Genomic DNA, 22,272 nt, shown 5'->3' with positions numbered 1-22,272 from the left:
TTTCATCAACTATGTGCACCAATTGTTCTACCTCTGCATCAGCTTTATTGGCTACCTCTGCAGCAGGACGACCGCGCCTACCTCGAGGAACTCTGTCATATCCTAAGATACTAACATGTAATTCACGCCAGACAAGAGCAAGTAATTTCAAATAATCAAACACATGCGCACAAATTTGTTGTGCCGAAACTCGAGTGTACTAACTCTAGTACGAGCGTATCTCAGTCTACGCTCTGATACCAACTATTTTTGTAGGAATTTTTAAATAATAGTATTGTGTAGAAATATACGAGTGATTTTTGCGTGTGTAATGGGTTTCACATGATATATTTGGCAGGCCCAATTAGGTGATATGTTCGGCTTGTTCCATTTCCCGGGTCACACGTTTCAAAAAACGACCCCAAACCTGTAATCTAAAACCAGTCTTGCCATGCCGCGCAACAGCTAAAAGGAGGACACAAGCACCCACGATAAAGCTCAAAAATGAAAAGAAACGAATAAACTTTTACAGTCACTGTTGTATAAACAAGAAAACCAAAAATCTTTACAATTTTCTCTGCTGTTCCCATTTTCTTTATCACACAACTGTATTCTTTAATCTGAGAAGTGATTAATTCAGTTTAGAGATGGCTGGGAACAGAGCGGAAGATGACTATGACTATCTGTTCAAGTTGGTTTTGATTGGTGACTCGGGTGTGGGTAAATCCAATTTGCTTTCGAGATTCACTAGGAACGAGTTCAGCTTGGAGACTAAATCCACCATCGGAGTTGAGTTCGCTACCAGAAGCGTGACTGTGGAGGGTAAAGTTATCAAGGCTCAGATTTGGGACACGGCTGGCCAAGAAAGGTGACATCTTTATCATCTTTTTATTATTTTTGGTGTTTCTGATCTGGGTTTTTCGATTTTGTTTGGCCACATTGTTAAGTTTCTTTGACATTTCAGAGGAACGGATCTTACTGTTGTTTTAGTTGAAATCTTGGTCCAATTATTGCTATTTTCCCAATTGGGTTTTGCACAAGATTTGTGAATTTCATGCTTTGATACCGATTTTGTGTACTACACTGGTTCTCGAGGCTTCTTTAAATTCTTAGTGTCCGTTGCGTTGTGCTGACTATTGCTTAGGACAGATCTGAAGGCTATGAATTAGCTTTCAGTTTTTATCTTGAAGGGGTAGTTGTTAGGGGACAATGTGAATTCGAGCATACTGTTGAAATTTTGTAGTGAACTGATTGTACATTCGCTTTTACACTCCAGAACGAAGGAAGATGAGTTCTCGATCCGTATCATGGGAGAAAGATCGTCGATTTTAATTTTATTGCACTGAAAAACTGTAATCATGCATATCGGTAGAGTGGAGCCCTGCCCTTGAGTCTCGACTGTAAACGGCCTGGCGAAAATTAGGAGAAAGAGAAGCCACGATATTTACATTTTCATGGTGCATGAATTTCCAGCGCTGTTTGTCAAATCTGCTATATTTATATGCATTCCTCAGGATTCTGATGTTCCACTTGCTTTTGAATCTTCCTATGTAAGAATGTCAAAATTTGATGGAAGTGCTGTTCAAGTGATTTATAGATACCTTCTCTAGAGTAATTTTATAGAGTGGCAAATATGTTTGCACGAACCTATGTTCAAATTTATGCCTGCGTTCATTATGAAGAGAACTTGTGCTGTCAATTACTGTTCTAAAGAACCAATCAACAATCCTCTTTATAAAGTAGTGTTGGTAGGTACTATATGGTGATGTATCAGACATGGGAGTTAGATATGAAGAGATAAATGATGTTTCAACGGGTGCTAATGCGTATCCTTTCAACATATGTCTAAACTAAAGGTTGTCATGGTCAGTGATCAGGACGTCTAAGGATCTTCCAGAATTGCCCGAGTATAAATCATAAATGGTTATCCCTACTTTTATTGTAGCTTACAAGCAGTCTAAAAGTTTCATATCCTTTTGCTTTCTAGGTACCGTGCCATCACCAGTGCCTACTATCGTGGTGCAGTTGGTGCTTTGCTGGTATACGATGTCACCAGGCATTCCACATTCGAAAGTGTGGAAAGATGGCTTAAAGAGCTGAGAGATCACACTGATCCCAACATTGTAGCCATGCTTATTGGCAACAAGTCGGATCTTCGACATCTGGTGACTGTCTCACCTGAGGATGGAACGTCATTTGCGGAGAAAGAGTCGCTCTACTTCATGGAAACTTCTGCACTGGATGCTACTAATGTGGACAAAGCGTTCTCAGATGTTCTTGATCAGATATATCGTATGGTGAGCAAGAAGAACATGGAGGCGGGCGAGGATTCAGCTGCGTCGAATGTCCCTTCAATGGGGGAGAAAATTGATGTTAGTAAAGATGTATCGGATATGAAAAAATCTGGGTGCTGTTCCTCTTAGGCTTTACTCTAACTTAAGTATACTTGGGTGATTCCAAATATTGTTGAACTGATTTGGAGTTGAGCAAGAAAATGTACAATGTTTCGAAAAATATTCTTATCATTTGTTGTTTCACCATGCGCGTCCATCTATATATATGAATACCTAATGTTGTGGCGGCGGAGGTTTAATTATAATTCATTGATATTGTCATCATAATTTATTTAATATTTCGATATGAGTTCAATGTATTTAGTTTCAAAAAATTTCAAAAAATTTTAAAAAGAGAATTTTTTTATCAGGGTGTCTGGTGTAGCCTATCAATTACTCTAATTATAATAAACATTAGATGGCCTTTATTTTGAGCATAAGGGCACAAGATCTAGTGTCAAATTTTAATTTGGTCAAAATTTGACTTTTGGGTTTACATGCAGCTTTGGATCAAGCGAATTATCGTTACCTTTTCTTTCTAAATTTTTTTTTTTAATCTGCCTAACAAAGACTCAAGTGGGAAAAATATTTTTCCTTATCCTATTATATATTTAGGTATAATTAGAGAATAATTTTAATATTAGCTAAAATATATATTCTAACAAAGGATAATTTTGAAGAAGATGGTTCTTTTGGTCATCCTGGAATGTATTAATTATGCTAGCTAGCTAGCTGTTTCAGAGTGAATATATATTATGTTTCAAGTGTCTCCTCTATTCCAATAATATATGTAACTGACTTACATGTATTCAATTTAATATATTTCACATTTTTAAACAAATTATAGAATTAAATTATACCTAAAATCCAACATAACATGCGCATTCGATGTTAATCTTATTTCAATACTATTTGGAACCCACCCCATCGTAATTGACTGGACATCACACATTAAATTCCTTTCAAGAATTCTTGAGTTTTTTTTTTAAAAAATATTTTTATTTCTTTAAATGCACCGGCTTATATATTTATTTAATTAAAACCAATTTAGCTGAATTTTAGAGTTTTTTTTAATTTAAAAAATTCAGTTATTGCATAAAGTGGTTGCATTGTTCGGAAATAACAATGTAGCATGATGAGATAATAATTAATACCATAATTAAAATATGATTTAACATAACCGTTAAAAGAAACAGACGGCCATGGCGCTAACTACAAGAAAATGTGACAAATTTCCTAACTACTACGCTCAAATCTTTTTTAAAATAAATCAGTAATTAATTAGAGATTTTCAATATTAAAAATTAATAATAAACCCGTTCATGACGGAAGACAAATTTGGGGCAGGCACATGGCCTCATCCCCACTGTGCCGCCGTGGCTCCGCCTCTTTTTGAGCCATCCCACGCCGGAATACAGTTGAACATTCCGGCAACTCACCGAGGTCAGCAAACAGCGACTCATCTTCTTCACGCATTGTGAAAATCATAGCCATTTCATTGTCTGTAGCGATCCCGTCCTCGGTTAAAATCGGACTCTCTAGCATGGTATAAGAAGTGGATTCAAACTCAGAAAACCACCCGAATTCGCAAAGATCGCTGAATTTTTCCTCCTCGATGATTTCTTGAGAATGATTAGAAGGGTTATTTACAGATTTCTTCTTCTCTTCTTCTTGTTCTTCTTCATCTTCTTCAGACACAGAAGCTGTCGTCAAGTTAGTGGCGGCGGTGGCGGCCGAGCTTGAGCTGGTGGCTTTTTGGTGGTTGGTATTGGGAAGATTATGCCTAGATGCCGGGCAGGGGTGGTTGTGTTCACAAGAATATGTCACCAATATCATGTTAGGGTCAACTCTACTCCTCTCCACTTGTTTTCTTGCGGGACATCCTTTTGAACTACTACACCTGTAATATCCTCTGCAACATAGTAGGATGAAGAGAAGATCATTGGTTAAGCCATTCCAAGAAATTGGGATTTTAATTAATAACCTGATTCCAATTTAACACAGTTTCTTGCTGATTGTTTTGATGTGTTTCATTACTTGAAACCCGTGTATGTTTTTAGCTGACAAACAAGATAGAGATTTGGATAATTAATGTAGAGGTACCTTGGATATGGAGAACCTTTTATGGGTTTCTGGCCGTATTTTCTCCATGCCCAAGAATCAGACGGCGGAGCAGTCATATGATCACCTTTCAGCTTCAATCCTTCCACTTCTTTGATCGGAATGGACACAATTCTCTTCTGTAAGCCTCCTCTCCTACTGTAAATCATATGAATAAACAACCAAGTACCAATTAAACTAAGTTATCAATAATAATAATAATAATTTCTTCCATGCACATGTAGCCCAAAGAAATAGTTTAATTACCTTCTTCTGGAAGAGGAGGTGGAAGCGGTCTTGATATCTCCAGACACGACGGAGCGAGGCGAATCTCCGCTGTTTTCCGGGGAATCCTCGGAATCTACAAGCTCGCTAACAAGTCTAGTGTTTTTCAATCTACTCATCTCTAACGGTACTGGAGTGTGAACTGTGAAAATTATGTGATAAAGGAGATATTAATGAGAAACAATGGAGGAGAAATGGTGAATTGGGGGTTGTTTGTTTCCTTAGTTTTAATTGAGATATAGTTTAAAGAGGACGTGCAAGCAAATGTGATTTTAGTATATTTTAATGTTAATTGTGTGAAAGGAACCCTTACGTTGATTCTTGTGTCGTAATTTGTAATTAATTAATTATGTGATTTATTAAATATTGCAACCTAATCTGTCCTTTGGATTTATCAGTTTACTATCATATTAATTAATAATCTCGAGGCAAATTTTCTTTAAGGGGATTTATCCTAAACTATTTTTTTGTATTCCATATTGTCTTATCCTCAGTATTTATATCATTTATTAAATGCGGATGGATTACTTACCATTAATATAGAATGGATAATTGATTATTCAAACCCTCATATGTTATATATCAAGAAAATGATATTTTTGGTCTTATTTGTTATAAATTTCAATTTTAATCTTATACCTATTTTTTAAATTTTAGTTATTTTTTGACATTTTACTAACAAGATGTCGAAAAAAGATTAAAATTGTCAAAAATAAAAAGATATAAGTAAGAATGAAATTTGATAAGATACCTTCTCTAAACATAACGAAATAAATATTTAGTACTTCATCATAATCAATGCAAAACTCCATCATCAGCGGACGTTGCAAAATTTGTAGCTCGTTGCCATCATTATCGGATGCTGATAGCAAAATTTTTTTTTTCGAAATTTCATTTTTATTTGGACTTGAGAGTCATTCCCTTATTTAGTGTAATAATGGGACTGGAGGTTATATACTAAAAGATGACAGTTGAATTTTCTGAAAGACAAATTATCTAATATTTTAAAAATAAAAATTTATTTTAAAAAAAATTTGTTGACCGGCTACATCCATTATTTAATAAAATATAACTTAAGGCCGCATAACAAAAAATGTGAGATGAACTCAAATTTACTAAATGGTGAACAAATTAGTGAATCCGAGCTTCAACTCCATTTTTTGATATGTAATCTCAAATACCATTATATTATNTGGCAACACACAAATTTTTTCACAGTCCGCTCCCACTGTCCTCCGTCTTCTTCGGCCAAATAAATTTGAAAAGTCCACTTTAATTTTGAAATTTATTATATTTTTCAAATTAATAATAGAAAAACCATATATATTATTATTAAATATTTTTTGGAGTATATAATTCATTGTTTTATTTACTTGATAAAAACTTGAAAATTGGAAATAAAATTTAAATGTTTTACTTTTGTATAGACTAGTACTAATATCCGTTCCGCTAATTTAACTCGTCTAGTGGGGGCAGCGCATTGAAATGTTCGATAACGCAATAATTGAGCAAAAGTAAATGTGATGTTGATTAAATATCTTAATATATTATTTTAAGTAAAAAATAGAATGCTTCTGATCTTGGATTTGTTTGCCGTCTAGTATATATCTCTCATATTTATGTCCTCCCCCAAATTATTATATTTAAAATATACTATTTTATTTAGTATTCCAAAGTCAAATAATGTTTTGAATCGATTCTATTATATATTTTCTCGCGTAAATATGGTTGATTTGTGGCTATCATGTCCATCCTCATGATCACATAATCAATTATTTATCTACGAGTATATATAGGATTTTCGAATTAACCTATACATTTTAAAATTATATATTGAAAATTTCGGGGCCAATTTAAAACTTTATTAAGAGTTAATATTATTTTAAGAGAAATTGTCATTTTTTATATTTATGTTTGCTTTTTCGCTGTTTCGGTAGTATATATTACAAAATTTTAATTTTAGTCTTGTATTTTTAAATTTTTTGATTTTTTTCATTAAAAGTGTTAATGTCAACATCCATGTCGATGATTCAATGTCATATTAGAAAACTGAGTAAAATTACCAAAAAAAAAAAAACCGAATTAAAGCTGGAATTTGACAAATGAGAATCTAAATCACTGTGATTCAAATATAAGGATCTAAATTAAATTAGTTTTAACAAATAAATTAAAAATATATTTGTTGTTGCATTATAAATATAAATAAATAAAAATCGATCGCAAAACGTCTAATTGTGTAGTGAAGTTATGGCATGGAAATAAAGTTCGATTTTATTTACTTACTTTGTTTGGCATGATATATATTTTGATATAATTTATCAATATATTTGAAAAATTAATCCCAAATTATCGGTATGTACATTAGTTTATTGACGCTTGGAAAAATTTAATAAAATAGACTATTTATAACTGCGCGCACAGATATGATAATTAATGAAATATGTCATTTTCTTTTTCTATTCGAAATTCGAATTGAGTTACTATGATTTGTTAGTTTTATTTAATATATGAATAGGATAATCGAACTATTTATAAACCAGCAATATCCAAAGAGCGAATTCGAGAAATATAAATTAATGATAATCTGTACTTTAACAATTCTTGAATGTTGGCATGTCTAAATTTTTTTAGTGAATTTTCGAACTTAAAATATCTTTTAAAGTTTGTGTGTGTGCGTATTCATGAGGTCAATCTAATTATTTATTAAAAATATACAGTGGGGGATAAGAAGAAGTCTGGCAATTCTGACTTTTTAAAAGATGGGAAATTGCTCTTTCTATATGGTTTCATGATGAATAGTTAAACGCGAGATATGCGTAGTTGAAGTAAAAACGTGCGTATAATATTATTTACTTTTCGCATATGGATGAACTTGTTTATATATTATATTATTATTACTCTGACTTCCATTCTCTGTCTCTCTTTTACAAGATTCACACTGCACGTGTATGATATTACATGTATTTGATTAACATGATTTATAAATTATTATATTATTTACTTAATACGTATAAAAAATAATGATTATAAGTTCAATTGTCATAAAAAGAAAATAGTATATAAATGTAAATTTGTGATGTAATCAAATAATAATATTAGGATACTTTAATTCTTCACTTAAATAGTAATTTTATTATGTAAAAATAATAATTTCTTAGAGTTTTGGTGGCAAAAACATCAACTTAGGGCCTATGATTATATGGATTTAAATTTCAGTTGAATCTAATATAATGTTTGATTCAATATTGAATTTTTTTACCCTTCTAAGTGTCGGGCCTAAGGTTGATGTTTCTTCGATCCAAATGCAACTTAACTAATTTATAAAAATCAATGAAGAGTATTCTTTGATAATTTACCTGGGAATCGATTTCTAGGCCCGAAAGTGGGCCGTAACAGAAATATTTTGGATCCAAATTAGTGAAGATGTCCAAATGTGTAAAGTAGAGAAGACAAAGTGTCTTTTTTAAGCTAAAGGCCCGCTTATCCATTCAAATATCAACAAGACAATCATCCAAACAAGTTTGGCCCTCATCAGTCATCATTATCATATTTTTTTTCATATAGCATAGGAGAACAACAAAAATTTGATCTCTATATTTAATGTTAAAATATTTTTTGTTCCTAAAACTTTTAGGTTATGTTTGGATTGGTGGAATTGATTTGAGAAAGGATTTTAGAGATGAATTTCAATGATGCTGGTTTTGGGTGTATTTGAAATTCATACCATCAAAATTATATAGCTAGATATAATGTGATATGAAATCCACTTGAATTTTCTCTCCAAGCAAGTCAAATAATTTGAACTTTATTATCTCAAATCCTCAATCCAAAGTTGCGCTCGGATTGATAGATAGATTTTATTTAAATAGAGTGATTTGATTGGAGAAAGATCATTTTAATTAGTGTCAATTGAAATTCATAACACTTACTATTAAAATTGCATAACTTGATATGAAGGAGACTGAAATCTACTTGACTTTTGTTTATCAAAACAGATCAAGTTAATCTAGGTTTGGCCACTAAACTTTTGAAAATATTTAATCATCTCAATCAACCCTAGTTAATGGCAAGTGCTAATTTAGCGACATTTTTAAAAGTTTATGGAAAATCATTATGGCAAAACACAAGAGAGCTAAGTAAGTCTATATTTACAACAAATCTATTTATTTTGTTGAAGTTCCATAATATATTATACACTCGAAATATTCTATCATTCACTTTTTTTTTCCATAGATATAAGTTTATTGCTTGCATGGGTTAAATATAATTCAATTTTAGCGAGGTTAGTCTTGAGATATTTTTAAAAACTGGCTAGCTAGGGATAAAAATTGTTAAGATCAAGCTGAAGATAGGTTTAAGGAAGATGGACTAAACATATAAACAAATACAGTCTGGAAGGTAATTGGGATATGCTGAAGTAAGAAGTAGCATATGCTTGAGACTATTATTCCTCTGGGTTTTTCACCCCTCAACCTTTTTCACTCGCTGCCCTTTTTGTTCCACGGATATGCCTTTTTACGTGCAGAAGATCATGATCATTCAAACATGGCGCACGTTCATGTTCAGAAGGGAGATTCGATTCTTGTTCGTAAACGCTGAGGATATACAGTACGTACGTATTTCTAATTCAGCCATTTCTTTAATCTCGTAGCTGCTAAAGAATATACTGAAAATATCCTATCCAGTAACCGATATGCGAACAAGTTTCACTATATGCTAGCTCTAGCTGCTATAAATATTTGCGAAAACTGGAATACTGTTCATCAAGGGAAGCTGAAACTTGAGTGAATTTGTATTTGTGTGGGGATGCATTACTGGGCAAATACTCCATTGGCAGTAGGCCGGTAATAAATGGCTAAATACATATATATTATTGCGCTCACTGCCAAAGGAGATTTGCCCGGCAATTCAGCCTCACTGGCGGCCGGGCCATTTAATTATTGGCCAGTACAATCTAAGGTATTTTGTTATATTACTTTTTTCATTTATACCTGGCAACTTGGTCTTTTCCTAATGTTTTATCTCTCTCTGTTTTTTTTTTAAAATAAAAAATACCAATTGTCAACTTGACTCTAAGCTAGCAAAACAAAGCATGAGATAGATCCCAGAAACTGAGAGGAGAAGGGAAAGAAAGAAGACAAAGCGCGGGGTGACTCAGGTTTCGGGGAAAACCAGAGCTTCCTGCAGAGGAGTTTTGACCCAATTTTATACAATATTTATTTCTCTAGGGTCCAAAAATGGAATGAGAAATCACAGGCAGTGTAATGTTAGATAGTTCCCATTGTGCAGACGGGCATTTTTTAGTTGAAGGTTAAAACCCTTTTAAACCAGCTAAATAGTAATTACCTACCGGACTAATTTATTGGACATCACATACCTTGAAGTCTAATTTCCCTTGAAAGGAAAAAAACCCAAATACGTATAATCTTGAACTATTGGATACATAGAAATTTATGAAATCTTGTATTTACAACTCAAGAAAATCATGTTACATTAGCAAGAAATTTGTATGAACAAATGGAAAATACTGAATCCATGATAATTTAATTAGGAATCTCGTGATTATCTATTAGACCTAAGTATTTTCCAAAAGGATTCTTTTTAACTTTCTCTTTGTTCTTGATAAGATTATGAGATGAGATCTCGGGATTATATTATATACATATTATATTTCTGCTGCCATATAATTTAACAAATAACTATTTGTAGTATAAAATAAACACTTCATAATATAAATTAAATCCTACGTAACACAAATAGTAGGAGATCATCAATTTCAATCGGGATTAATCTTAAGCGCAGTTTGTAATACATAATTATATATTCATATGTAAGTCCAGAATTATTGGATCAACGATCGAACATGAACAAAACGAAATACTTTGTGTTACATCGATTTGTTCGAATTGAAAAAAAAAGTCGATCAGGAATATTAAAAGCTACTATGATTAAATCAATCTTCAATGATCGTATTGAGATTTTGACAAAATCATGATGTTTTTCCAGCCGAAGTGCATTTAGCGTCCTCTTCGATCAGAAAGTTGTATACATGTTTATAAAGAACCGTGGAAAATCGAAAAAAAGAAAAAAAAAACAAATAATAATATTGGCTATAACTAAACTAAATGTTTATATAAATTCTTAAGACAACACTAATTTTTTTAATATTAGTCACTAATTGATGTTTCAAAATTTTAAATAATTATATGGTGGTGCAAAACAAACTCCTTGTATTTACACCACTTTATAATTAAATGCTGGAAATATTTTATTCATGTTAAATAATTGTATTTAAAGACAATTAAACTAATTTAACGAAATGTGCATAAAAAACGTAGTCATGTAAACATATTACACTGAGAAACTTGCAAAAAGGTCGAAAATTTTATACAAAATGAAGTGAGGTGTACGTATTTTTCAGAGGCAACATGAAAGTTTATATAAATTTTGCAAGATTATACTTTGTAAACTATTTTTGGAAATGCCAACAATCTAGACAAACGATCATCGTGACTTAAGATAATGCACGCATTACACTAAAGAGTTTGTCATAAAAATAATAAATAGATGAAGATTGTGTGAATCAGATATAGATGTTGTGTATATTGTAACATCTTAGCACAATAAATAGCGAAATAATACAATCTATCACACAATTAAATTTTGATGAATAAAATAAGACATAATTAATCATGCACAAGTGTTTCGTTGCCTCATGGTAAAATATTTACTAGAAAAAATTGTAATTTTACAAAATAATTACTAGTGAATAAAGAAAAACTAACTCCCTTAACGAAGTGAGAGAGCAAAGTATATCCAAAACACTTATCAAACCAAATAACCAAAACTACGGAAACAATGTTTTTGTGAAGCCGAAATTTTGTTTGATGAACTATACTCTAATCAGCACTGTTATTAAGTGTTGTGTCTGCATGTCCTTAATACTCCACGAAAACACATCAATACGCCAATGACTTGAGCACTTGATCTCTTCGAATTAAATCACCAACTCTCATGTTTGCTCTTCTACGACGTCTATATTAATCCCTCAATCCCAACGTCTATATTTGATTATTTATAAGCTTTCTTTGTCCTAAAATTTATTCTTTAAATAGAATCCTACAAGATATGAAAATAAGAGTTTTATTATGAAATAAACTCTTTTAAATAAATCTATCATATCTAAAGTTTATCAAAGATCTCAATAGTCTAAAAAGACAAAACTCTATAATTTAATATGCAAAATATTATTAAAAAAATATAATTAAGGACATTTCATACTCAAGTTCAAATAATGAATTAAGGTACGAAGTCTTAATTTCTATTAATTTTTTTTACATTCATCCATAATATATATTAAGAAGAAGCTTTAGTTTAAAACTCAAATTTGGTCATCTCGCATTCATTTATCTACTAATTATATTAAAAATCTATATTTATATATGGGAATTACATATGTTTTTAACTCCACCCAAGTTTTCCTTATAGCACATGCAGTACGTAATTAATCTTTGCTGAAAATTTCTTTCTTTAATTTTCTTTTTTATATATACATACATATTTGTATCTTTATCCTTAACTATATTGTAATTGTTTTGAAAAGTCAATGTACGAATACAATTATTAGAATATATAAAAAAATTAATTCATTTTCACCTTGGAGATGCACGCCTCTCTATATGGTATATATCTCATAATTTATCTATAATCTAGCTTTCATCTATTACGTTAATTTTTTCATGATAAAGAGGAACTTTGTTATATAAATATAAAATCTCTAACATACACACAATCACTGTGCAGCGCGATTATTAATATTTAAAAAAAAAATATCATTTCCATGCAGGTAAGGTAAGGTAAGGTTAGTTATCCTTATGTGGTGGACTGATTAATTGTGTACATTAATTGCAATATTTAGGATAATTAAAGCATCGTATGAAAATTTAAGACGTGCATGGATGGTTTATAAATTAATTAGTTCTCAATTGCTGTAATAATTTCACGGCTTACTTTTCGCCACATTCCTTCAGCTATACTTTATCTAAACATCCTCGTACGGTTCGTGTTTCCGCATGGATCACAACAATTAGTAGTCGAAACTTGAAGCCTAAAATTTGGAAACACAGGAAAAAAACGAGTTGGCATATGCTGGGGACTATGCTTGCAATGGGGTCAAGGTATCAGTTCTATTCTCCAGCAATGGAATCACTTATCTTCAACTATGTATACTTTTTCTAGGCACGTGTAAAATTTTTTTAAGTGAAAATTGCTTTTTTGGTAATTTATGTTTACCTCTTTTTTATTTTGGTTTAGTCTGTTATATATTTGTTTTATTGACAACTTTAGTTCTTTTTCTGATGTGGCACTATGTTTCTCTATTGCAATACCGATGAAAGATGACTAAAATTGTTAAAAATTAATGGAAAGATACAATAATAAGACAAAATTACAAACATATAGAACAAAAAAAGAAGCAATTTTCTCATATTTTTTATGTCATGTTTCCACAGTTAGCTAGGAATTGAAATGGGATTACATTACATTCATTAGATGTACGGAATACAAAAAGGTTCGCGCTGTAGATGCCCACTTCTCCAGCCCTTCAATTTTTATTGCGTCCCTCTGAATATTAAAGGGTCAACATTCGATCTTCATGAGTTTTCGAAAATTGACACCATAAATTCACAAAAGGAATTATTTCAGCATATACTGTTTGTACGAGAAAAAGCACCCTATATATGTATTTATATTTACATTCTGAGCTTCAAATATATATGTATTGAGAGCTGCATACAAATATATTATTGAGATGTATAAACGCATTCCTGGGCAATTACTCTTTCGGCAGAAGCTTATAAATTGATGCAAATAATAAGGGCTCGTAATGGCTTTATTATTGCAGCAGATTTATAGCATGCAATTAATAAACATTAAGTAAGTGAGCTCACTGCCAAAGGAGATTTGCCCCGGAATGCAACTGTACTACCTACCCTTTGATTAGGGCACACTTCACCTCATATGTATTGATAAATATTCACCTTTAGATACACTCTAGCTTGAAGTAATTTCCTTTCACTGCTACTTTGCTTCATCCATGATAAAGAGGTAATAGTATTTTATATCCCTCTAGCTAGTTTTTCAATTAAATCTATATATNGAAGTCGAGTATACATGTGGCAACATTAATTTGGTTTTATCAGTTTTGAAATTGTCGATCATTTTTAACAGTATAGAAAGTGTATTGAAAATATTTTGGCATCATTCAAAAATTTGTGCCTGCAATATATGTTGTTCTATAATCTTATTAAATTATAAAAACCTTCTAAAAATTTAGATCGCGTTTTCGTATGCTTTGAGCCTGAGTTAATCAAGGATAAATGAATTCATCTACTTCCAACTTATTTTTTGCTTATCTAAATAAGGTAATTTGTGGGTGAATCCTTTCTTTTCTTTTTGGCTAACAGCTGTATTTGTTATATTTCCTTTTTAGTAACTATCTCATGTTAATCGATAAATACGCATTGCAGATGATGTCATGGAATCCTTGATTAATTAACGCACGTTGAAGTGTGAAAATTAATGGATTAAAATAAGAGTAAATTAAGTTGGATAGATCGATCATAGATATGCTAAGAGATCTGTTTTAAAGTCGTTCAACAAAATCGCAGCCTTTAAGTTCCGAAGTAAAAAATTTTGGTCAACGACTGGCTGCATTCAACTATTAGCGTGCATGTCTCGTGAAGTGCACGTATTTTATTAATTTACAATTTACAATAAAAGTCTTCAAGAAAGCCTAGCTAAAAATACAAAGAAATATAAGAGTACACGCTTATTTCGGTCAACATATTTTTAATATTCCAAAGTATATGCTGTGTCAACTTTTCATTCATCTCATCCTTCATGCAGAAAATATAAATGTATAATTATAAAATAGTATTTTTGTGAGGAAATACTATATTTATTTCTAAAATGATAAATAAGAAATCTGTATTTTATGTCAAAAATAGTTAGTAAATAATCTTGATCAATTTTTTTTTTTACTATATTTATTTTTAAAATGATAAAAAAAAAATCTGTATTTTATGTCAACAATAGTTAGCAAATAATCTTGATCAATTTTTTTTTTTTTTTTTAAAAAAAACTGATTCTCGCAAATGTATTTGAATACAATTCAATACATTTGAGAAAAGTTGTTTTTCAAAAATTTCCTTAACCTCGAGATGAGTTGTTAAATGTTCATTACGATTAATACAATTGAATCCAAGAATTAAGTCGTAGTAATTTTGTACATGTTCTATTTGCAACCCCACGGTATTAATTTGTTTTGTCTTTAAGCCATTTAACCAACATTTTCGATTGCTACGGTTTTCTTATACAAGTAATTAAATTTCAAAATAATAATAATAACAATAAAGAATGTTCTCCTTCGAAAACATAAGAAACGTGTAAATAATCCGATTGGTCAATGTACTAAACTTCCAAAATTCTCCATATTTTACCTTGCAAAACGAGTAGTTTGAATGCCATTTTCAGTCAACGGCTTCTTTTTCTACAGTATATATATATATATATATATATATATATATATGTGTGTGTGTGTGTGTGTGTGTGTATANCTGAAAATCTAGCCTAAATAGTAGCTGCATTTTACAGCCGCCATTAATGGAAGCGGAGGATGTTGTAAACCTCTTGGAATCTTTCTGGTTCTACCCCAAAGTTATCCAAAAACATTTGAATTCACCAGCTCCCGAGCCTTCGCCTGCGGGCCAAAATCAAGAAAATTCGGGAAGACAAAGATTTCCAACCAAATTAAACATCCATTCTAGATCGAGAAGCCATGACCATATTATATTACAACGCGATAAGAGTACTTTCAGCCCAGATTCATCCTCTTCAAATTCAGTCCTTCCAAAACCCCATCTCGAAACCATTCTCTCACAAAATGAAATTTCGCAAGATATTCCAAGAACCCACACCACCCCGCAGGTAAAGAAACACAGTGAAGGTTTCAAAAGGGCAAAGAAAAGTTCCAGCAAGAGCTTGTCGGAGCTGGAGTTCGAAGAGCTGAAGGGGTTCATGGATCTTGGTTTCGTGTTTTCTGAAGAAGATAAGAATTCGAGTCTTGCGGATATCATACCCGGTCTGCACAGGTTCGGACAGAAAATTGATCTTGAAGTACAAGAAGAGACAACATGCGGTGGTGGTGTTGAAGAATTTGGTGCATCGAGAGCTAGGCCTTATCTTTCTGAAGCGTGGGAGACATTAGAGAAAGAAAACAGAGAGAATCCATTGACTAATTGGAGAGTTCCTTTTGTTAGCAATGAGATTGTGATGAAAGACAGTCTGAAATGGTGGGCTCACGCTGTTGCTTCTGCAATCAGATAATGTGGGCAAGATGAAACTAAATTACGAGCCTCTGATTCATGACAATATATATTCCTTGTTTTCTTTTTCTTTTTTCCAGGTTCATCGTGTTCTAAAATTTTGTGAATATGATTTTCATTGACTTGTAAATTATGTATATAAATTTATTTAAAGGTTTTGGATAGTATTGGTGATATGTTAGTGTGCGTATTGTATTCGTAATGTAAAGTACTGCCTGCATTGCAGTTTAGTTGAATTTTTAAATTTGAAGTTTAGGGCAGCGTCCTCTTCAAAAAAATGTATAAAATCTCAATATATAGAACAAACTTCGTCTGCTATTTATCTTAAAAACAAAATATATATATCTAACATACATATAAATATACCATTTTCATTTGTGAATTTCCTTATTTGTCCTTATTCATTTATTTAATTTAATTTAAGCAAACAAATTAATAGGTTATCTTAAAAGTTTTTTTTGCAATTCATTGTCCATCTTAAATGAATTTGGACATTAATATAAATTCTTCTTTCTTTCCTAACTTTTATGCCAAAAAAATTATTTAATTAAATTTTCTTGTTAATTTAAATTAGCAAATTAAATAAATATGTTTTTTTAGGAGTTTTTTTGTAATTCATTGTCCATCTTAAATGGATTTGGAAATTAATACACATTACTATTTCTTTTTTAAATTTTAGGCAGAAAAATTATTTATTTACATTTCTTAGTAAAATCTAACATCTAACATACATATAAATATATCACTTCTAATTGTGAATGTTTTAATATACCTTCATTAATTTAATTTAGCAAATTAAATCAATAATTTTTTAATGGGTTCTTTTATAATTTATTGTCTATCTTAAATGCCTTTGGATATTAATGCATGTTGAATTTATCAATTTACCCATGATTTTTCTTTGTTGCTGCTAAAATTTGTTACTAAAATTAGTGTATTTTTTCATAATTGCTAATAAATATTTTATATTTATATCTTATATTTTCTTTTATTTTACATATAAATAAGTCACTTTTATAAAAAATTGATTTTAAAATAATAATTTTTTAATGGATTCTTTTATAATTTAATTTCTATCTTAAATACTTTTGGATATTAATGTATATTGAATTTATCAATTTACCCATTATTTTTCTTTGTTGCTACTAAAATTAGTGTATTTCTTCATGGTTGCTAATGAATATTTAATATTTATATCTTATCTTTTCTTTTATTTTACATATAAATAAGTCACTTTTATAACAAATTGATTTTAAAATATGAACTAAGAAGCATCGTATATTTTGTAGATATTGAAATATGTTAAAGATTATTTGTAAGAATATTTTTTTAACGTAAAATTTATCTGTGATTGCAATTTTGCAATACTTTTCTCAAATTATTTTTTCAATGAATTATTTTTTAATTGTGGTTTTACTACTTGTACATCTCATTGCGGGGTAGAAAACCTTGTACCATATATGGGTGTAACTCGTTTTAATTTTTAAAATATAACTAATAAAATTTGTGAGTTCTTCAACTATATTTTTCAATTTTTTCATAATATTATAAACACGTTATATTATTTTTTTTAAATTTTATATATTTAATTTAAGTTATTTTTACTAATTAATGTCTATAAATTTGTGAAACTCTTGATATTTTTATATAGCTGATAAGAAAAAAACTTCTAATAAAATGTTTAATATTTCAGATATAACTATAAAATAATTTTTTTAGGAACTTAAAAATTTTTTTATGTATTTAAATTAAAATTTTTAATTAATATCAATGAATTTATGAAGCTCTTGATATTTTTATGTAGATGATAAGAAATGCTAAATTTTTGACAAATTCCAATAAATTGATTTAAGTAATAATTAAATAAATAGTTACTCAACAATTTAGTGATTTCACTTATGATTCATTATGTATTATGATAATATTTTAGATAAAAAAATGTTTTTAAAATTAAAGTTTCTATTATTATATATTTTGTTATCAATTTTCAATTGCGTTCTAAACATAATACAAAATATGATTATATTAACATTATTCTATTACGAAATCATCATATATAATATATTATTTGTTATACTGTTTGTTCTTTTCAACCTATTAATTAATTTCTAATTGTATATGATGAAATTACATACATAAAAAACAATTTTTTCTCTTTTCTATATATTAATTAATTTAGCATTATATACGATGAGTTTATATATATATAAGCTATTTTTCACATTTCAAAATAACAAAATTGTTATTTAATATTACTCATTTAATAAATTAACTAAGTTATGTTTACCAATTCATTGTGCATTATTATTATGATTGCAATTTAATGAAGCATAGGTGAGGACATATAGTGGTCACCCTAACAATTAATATTTGTGTTTAAATTATTATTAGTAATTAAAACTACTTTGTGTTCGATGAAATTATTTGATTAGTGAGAATAAATATTATTTAACAAAAATAATTTTTAGAATATAAAATAACAATTATATCATATTTGTTAGGTGCAATAATTGTTTATGTAAGGTATAACAATCGAAATGTGACGTTTGAATTGCTTTACGATTTTAAAAGATTTTAGTTAATGTTGCATCGTTACCCTGGTTATAACCTTTGATAAAGCGACAAATGCATGATCCTACAATTGGTATATATAAGAGTCAAAGTCATGAGATCAATTCTCATATATTGCAATTAGTGTAATTATTGATATTGTTGGAGTGCAATAATTGTCCTTGTTGGATACATCGATCGAATCATGATGATTGAGCTACTATACAGTTTAAAATATTTGAGTTGATGTGTAATATCTATTCTAAAAAAGGAAAAAGTTAAACAAAATTCGCAAGGAGTTAAAAGTTAGCAAAAACACAATTGATATTTAACTTAATAACAAGTTTAGGGGTTTTATTTTAACATCAGTATGATAATTTAGTTAATTAAGAGAATTTTATTTGACAGTCACTATATGCACTCCATTTAAATACATTGTGATTTTGATTTTAGAAAAATTTACTATTCTCTTAATTTTATTTTTATTGTTTTCCATTGTGAATGATATTTGGATGAAAATTATCTTTGTTAATTTGAGAGAGCTGTCATTATGTTATAATCATGCAAATTGAAAAATGTTATATAAATAAGTGAATATATTTGATTTATCATTATGATGTATTTTTATTTATTGTGTTTTGATATATTTAGATCAATAAATACTCATAAACAAGATGTTATTTAAACGATTTTAAAAATTATTTAAATCTTGTTAGTATATATTTCATTATTAATCACCCACGTGCATCGCACGTGATCATTCTTAGTATATATATATATATATGATTTTTTATATAAAGTTTAACTCCAACAAATAACACGGAAATCATCAGACTTAAAGCCTAACTAAAAGCATTTTTATAACTTGGGTTGTATAGCACCAACGAGACAAAAATTCAAGCAATAAAATAGAAAAATATAGCACCATATATACATTTAAGAATTATTTTTCTTTACTTTCCTGACAATGCTGGCCCCTGGGACAGGAATCAAGAATCATCCAACAATTATTAGATAAAGACAAGTTTTTTTGTCGACAAAATTGTTAGCACTGATTGGATCATAACATAAGCCATCTGCTTCCATCATCACTAGGTTTTTCACCTTCCGACCCAGTAAAATGGCGGAAATTGGGCTACAACTCTGTCCAATGACAATAATGCCCCTAGGAAGAAAAAAAAAACTTAAAAAATGCCTAAGCGAAAATTGTTTGATTCTGTTGCCGGGACTTGAACTCGGGAACCCTGGGTGACAGGCAAATAACCCGACCAACTAGACTACAATGGATTTGTGATGGCATTTCCTAATTATATTTTAACAATATTACTTCATTAGATACTATTGTTTTGGCTTGTTAGTAAAATTTATTATTTATAAAAAGCTCCCTATTTATTAAAATTAAAAGGGGAAAAAGGTTTCAATGAATTCAGTAATTTCTTTTTATTTCTCTAAGCAACAGTGTAAATGATTTTCAAGAACAAATTAAAGGTCTTGATTCAAGTCATTTGCATCCATATAATAACAATGAAATTTAGCAGGTTCGCATTTTCCATATAACTTTTTGACCCCTGAACTTTGAGTAATTTCCTCCACAGTTCATATAATTTAACAAGCATTCCTTGCACAATTCAATCGACGTCCATTGGTGACCATCAATCCACGTGTATACATAACTATTTTGTGAATCTCTGAAACTTACAAACGGGAGAAAAAATAGACTGAAACAATCAAGAGAAATTGAAACGGGAAAAACTCAGCCTAATAAACAGACGATTATGCAAACGTCAAGAATCCAACTCGCCCAACTTCAGAAACTATCACAAACAATGGTGAATAACTAACTGTTCACACAGACAAAAACTGACTTTCTGCGACAAATGAGTTCGTGCTGGGAATTCTACTTGCGTCCCTAGAACATGTTTACTCGGAAAAACCACGGAAGGATGAATGCTATCACCAGACATGCCATTAAGAAATTACACAACGGTTGTCCGCGCAAACACCTTCTGTTGTTCTCTGATGAACTATTACCAGTATCAGAAGATCTATGTTCATTCCATTCTTCCATAAATTCATTATTGCCAACACCTTTGATGTTTTTTACAGTCTCACCACAAATTTCGCAGAATCTGCATGGATGAATTGAAACCAATCACACATCACAAAACAGAGAAGAAAGTGTAAGGGAAAAGGACCTCAAAGGAAGCCATTTTTCAAGTTATGAACTAGTTCAAAACTTGAATTTGAACCATGATTAAATCATCTTCGTCAAGTTAAAGAGCAGCCTTTGCTCTCTTGGTCTAGAAAATAGTAGTTGATTCAATTACTAGTCTACTGAAAACAATGCAAAAGCCTTATGCGGACTAATCTTCCACGTTCCCTTAGGAGCTCTCCCCAGTTTATCACGATACCAAGACCACTAAGTACTAACAAGTGGCATCTATTTCTTCTATGCCAAGATCCAATAATAAAACTAGTTATCCGCAAAATATGAACACATCTAAGAGCTCAAAATACCGAACAACATTGCCAGCATCAGATAGAAAAACAAAAAACAACCATTGCAATGGTAAAAATCGGAATATATAAACATTTAATGAGCGGAAGATGCAATATTCAATTAACAAGAGTTAGATTACCTATTCCCTCGAATCCCAAACCAAGTCTCACCACAATCCTGATGCACAAGTTCAAGCTCACCTTTGCACTCGCAACCAAGTTCAATTAAATCCATTAAACTTTTCCCACTTTCCTTTGAACTCAAATGGCATATTCTACAAACCCTATAATTTTCTCCCGAAGAATCTCCGCTGTTTATATCAATCACACAAGAAGAAAACTTATCTTCAACTTTTGCTGCATCATCCACTGATGACCCATTCGACCCCGCATTTGGATCAGAGATTTCATTTTCCCCCATCTCAATCACAGTCTCCGGATGAGCTGAATCTCTCGAATTATCAGGGGCAAGATCTCCGGAGACTCTTTGATTAGTTTCTCTTACCTCTGGATCCATAAATGCTTGCTTAAACAGCAATTCCCCAACCAAAGTCAAAACTTTCAAACAAACCCAAAACAACCACGACAAGAATCTATCTACTCACAAACAAAACAATATGAAGGCGTGAACATCAGAGTCGGTCTGGAGTTCATAGCCCAAAGGGGAATCCAAGGGGTATTTTTGTTGAGGAATCAGAGAGGGGCGACCAAAGGGCAGGTGTAACATAGAGGAAGTTGGCATATAGATCCAGAAAGAAGCAGTCTTGATTGATAAAGAGGGACAAAGCCTGAAGAGATAGGGACCTGGTCCGAATATGGGATTTCAGTATTTCGCTGTCGAATTTTGTATTCACCCATCTCAAATTGACAGTTGACTTCGAAATTAAACAAGAATACAGCAGCTACAAAGTGGCGCTCTGTTTATGTAATATTTAATCTAAACTCGTCAGTTTGTATTTGTTGTATCTTCTGATTCCAATGACAATTTTTTTTTTTTTTAAAGAGCCCAAATGAAAATTTTTACGCGACTTATTCCGTAAACTTCATTAAAATAAAAGATGATTATGTGTGAATATGATATACTAAATATCAACTTCATTATTATTGTAATTTTTTTCCATCTAAAAGTTTTTAGCAAGCCT

General features: G+C 30.7%; 3 protein-coding genes across 4 annotated transcripts; 1 reads left to right on the top strand and 2 right to left on the bottom strand.

Moving 5' to 3' along the window:
* Positions 1 to 385: 385 nt before the first annotated feature.
* Positions 386 to 2,550, top strand: LOC140987095 (ras-related protein RABA1d-like). The gene is made up of 2 exons (XM_073455487.1): positions 386 to 847; positions 1,967 to 2,550. Exons 1-2 carry the CDS (start codon positions 627 to 629, stop codon positions 2,400 to 2,402), a joined length of 657 nt encoding a protein of 218 aa, XP_073311588.1. The 5' UTR covers positions 386 to 626; the 3' UTR covers positions 2,403 to 2,550.
* A 912-nt stretch (positions 2,551 to 3,462) lies between these two features.
* LOC140988251 (probable WRKY transcription factor 65) lies at positions 3,463 to 4,927 on the bottom strand. 2 transcript variants are annotated; one of them, XM_073457261.1, is made up of 3 exons: positions 4,680 to 4,927; positions 4,416 to 4,568; positions 3,463 to 4,224 (listed from the first exon to the last, which is right to left on the bottom strand). In XM_073457261.1, the coding sequence occupies exons 1-3, from the start codon at positions 4,814 to 4,816 to the stop codon at positions 3,633 to 3,635; spliced, it is 882 nt and encodes a 293-aa protein (XP_073313362.1). In that variant the 5' UTR covers positions 4,817 to 4,927; the 3' UTR covers positions 3,463 to 3,632. The 2 variants fall into 2 exon arrangements, with proteins under 2 accessions (XP_073313362.1, XP_073313361.1); XM_073457260.1 differs by having other exon boundaries at positions 3,469 to 4,224; positions 4,416 to 4,571.
* A 15,305-nt stretch (positions 4,928 to 20,232) lies between these two features.
* Positions 20,233 to 22,002, bottom strand: LOC140987187 (uncharacterized). The gene is made up of 2 exons (XM_073455598.1): positions 21,271 to 22,002; positions 20,233 to 20,760 (listed from the first exon to the last, which is right to left on the bottom strand). Exons 1-2 carry the CDS (start codon positions 21,645 to 21,647, stop codon positions 20,541 to 20,543), a joined length of 597 nt encoding a protein of 198 aa, XP_073311699.1. The 5' UTR covers positions 21,648 to 22,002; the 3' UTR covers positions 20,233 to 20,540.
* Between the last annotated feature and the right edge of the window lie 270 nt (positions 22,003 to 22,272).

The sequence above is a fragment of the Primulina huaijiensis genome, chromosome 11 (assembly GCF_012295235.1).
Source record: "Primulina huaijiensis isolate GDHJ02 chromosome 11, ASM1229523v2, whole genome shotgun sequence".
Taxonomy (NCBI): Eukaryota; Viridiplantae; Streptophyta; class Magnoliopsida; order Lamiales; family Gesneriaceae; genus Primulina; species Primulina huaijiensis.
Note: the sequence above shows the minus strand (reverse complement) of the source record. Positions and strands in the feature narration are given on the sequence as shown.

Bases quoted from the DNA above. Each gene is read 5' to 3' on its own strand.
- LOC140987095 (XM_073455487.1), top strand. From the start codon at position 627: ATGGCTGGGAACAGAGCGGAAGATGACTATGACTATCTGTTCAAGTTG. The intron at 848-1,966 runs GTGACATCTTTA...TTTGCTTTCTAG, and splicing joins GACACGGCTGGCCAAGAAAG to GTACCGTGCCATCACCAGTG.
- LOC140988251 (XM_073457260.1), bottom strand. From the start codon at position 4,816: ATGAGTAGATTGAAAAACACTAGACTTGTTAGCGAGCTTGTAGATTCC. The intron at 4,572-4,679 runs GTAATTAAACTA...TATGATTTACAG, and splicing joins ACCTCCTCTTCCAGAAGAAG to TAGGAGAGGAGGCTTACAGA. The intron at 4,225-4,415 runs GTACCTCTACAT...ACTATGTTGCAG, and splicing joins AAAGGTTCTCCATATCCAAG to AGGATATTACAGGTGTAGTA.
- LOC140987187 (XM_073455598.1), bottom strand. From the start codon at position 21,647: ATGGATCCAGAGGTAAGAGAAACTAATCAAAGAGTCTCCGGAGATCTT. The intron at 20,761-21,270 runs GTAATCTAACTC...TCATCCATGCAG, and splicing joins TTTGGGATTCGAGGGAATAG to ATTCTGCGAAATTTGTGGTG.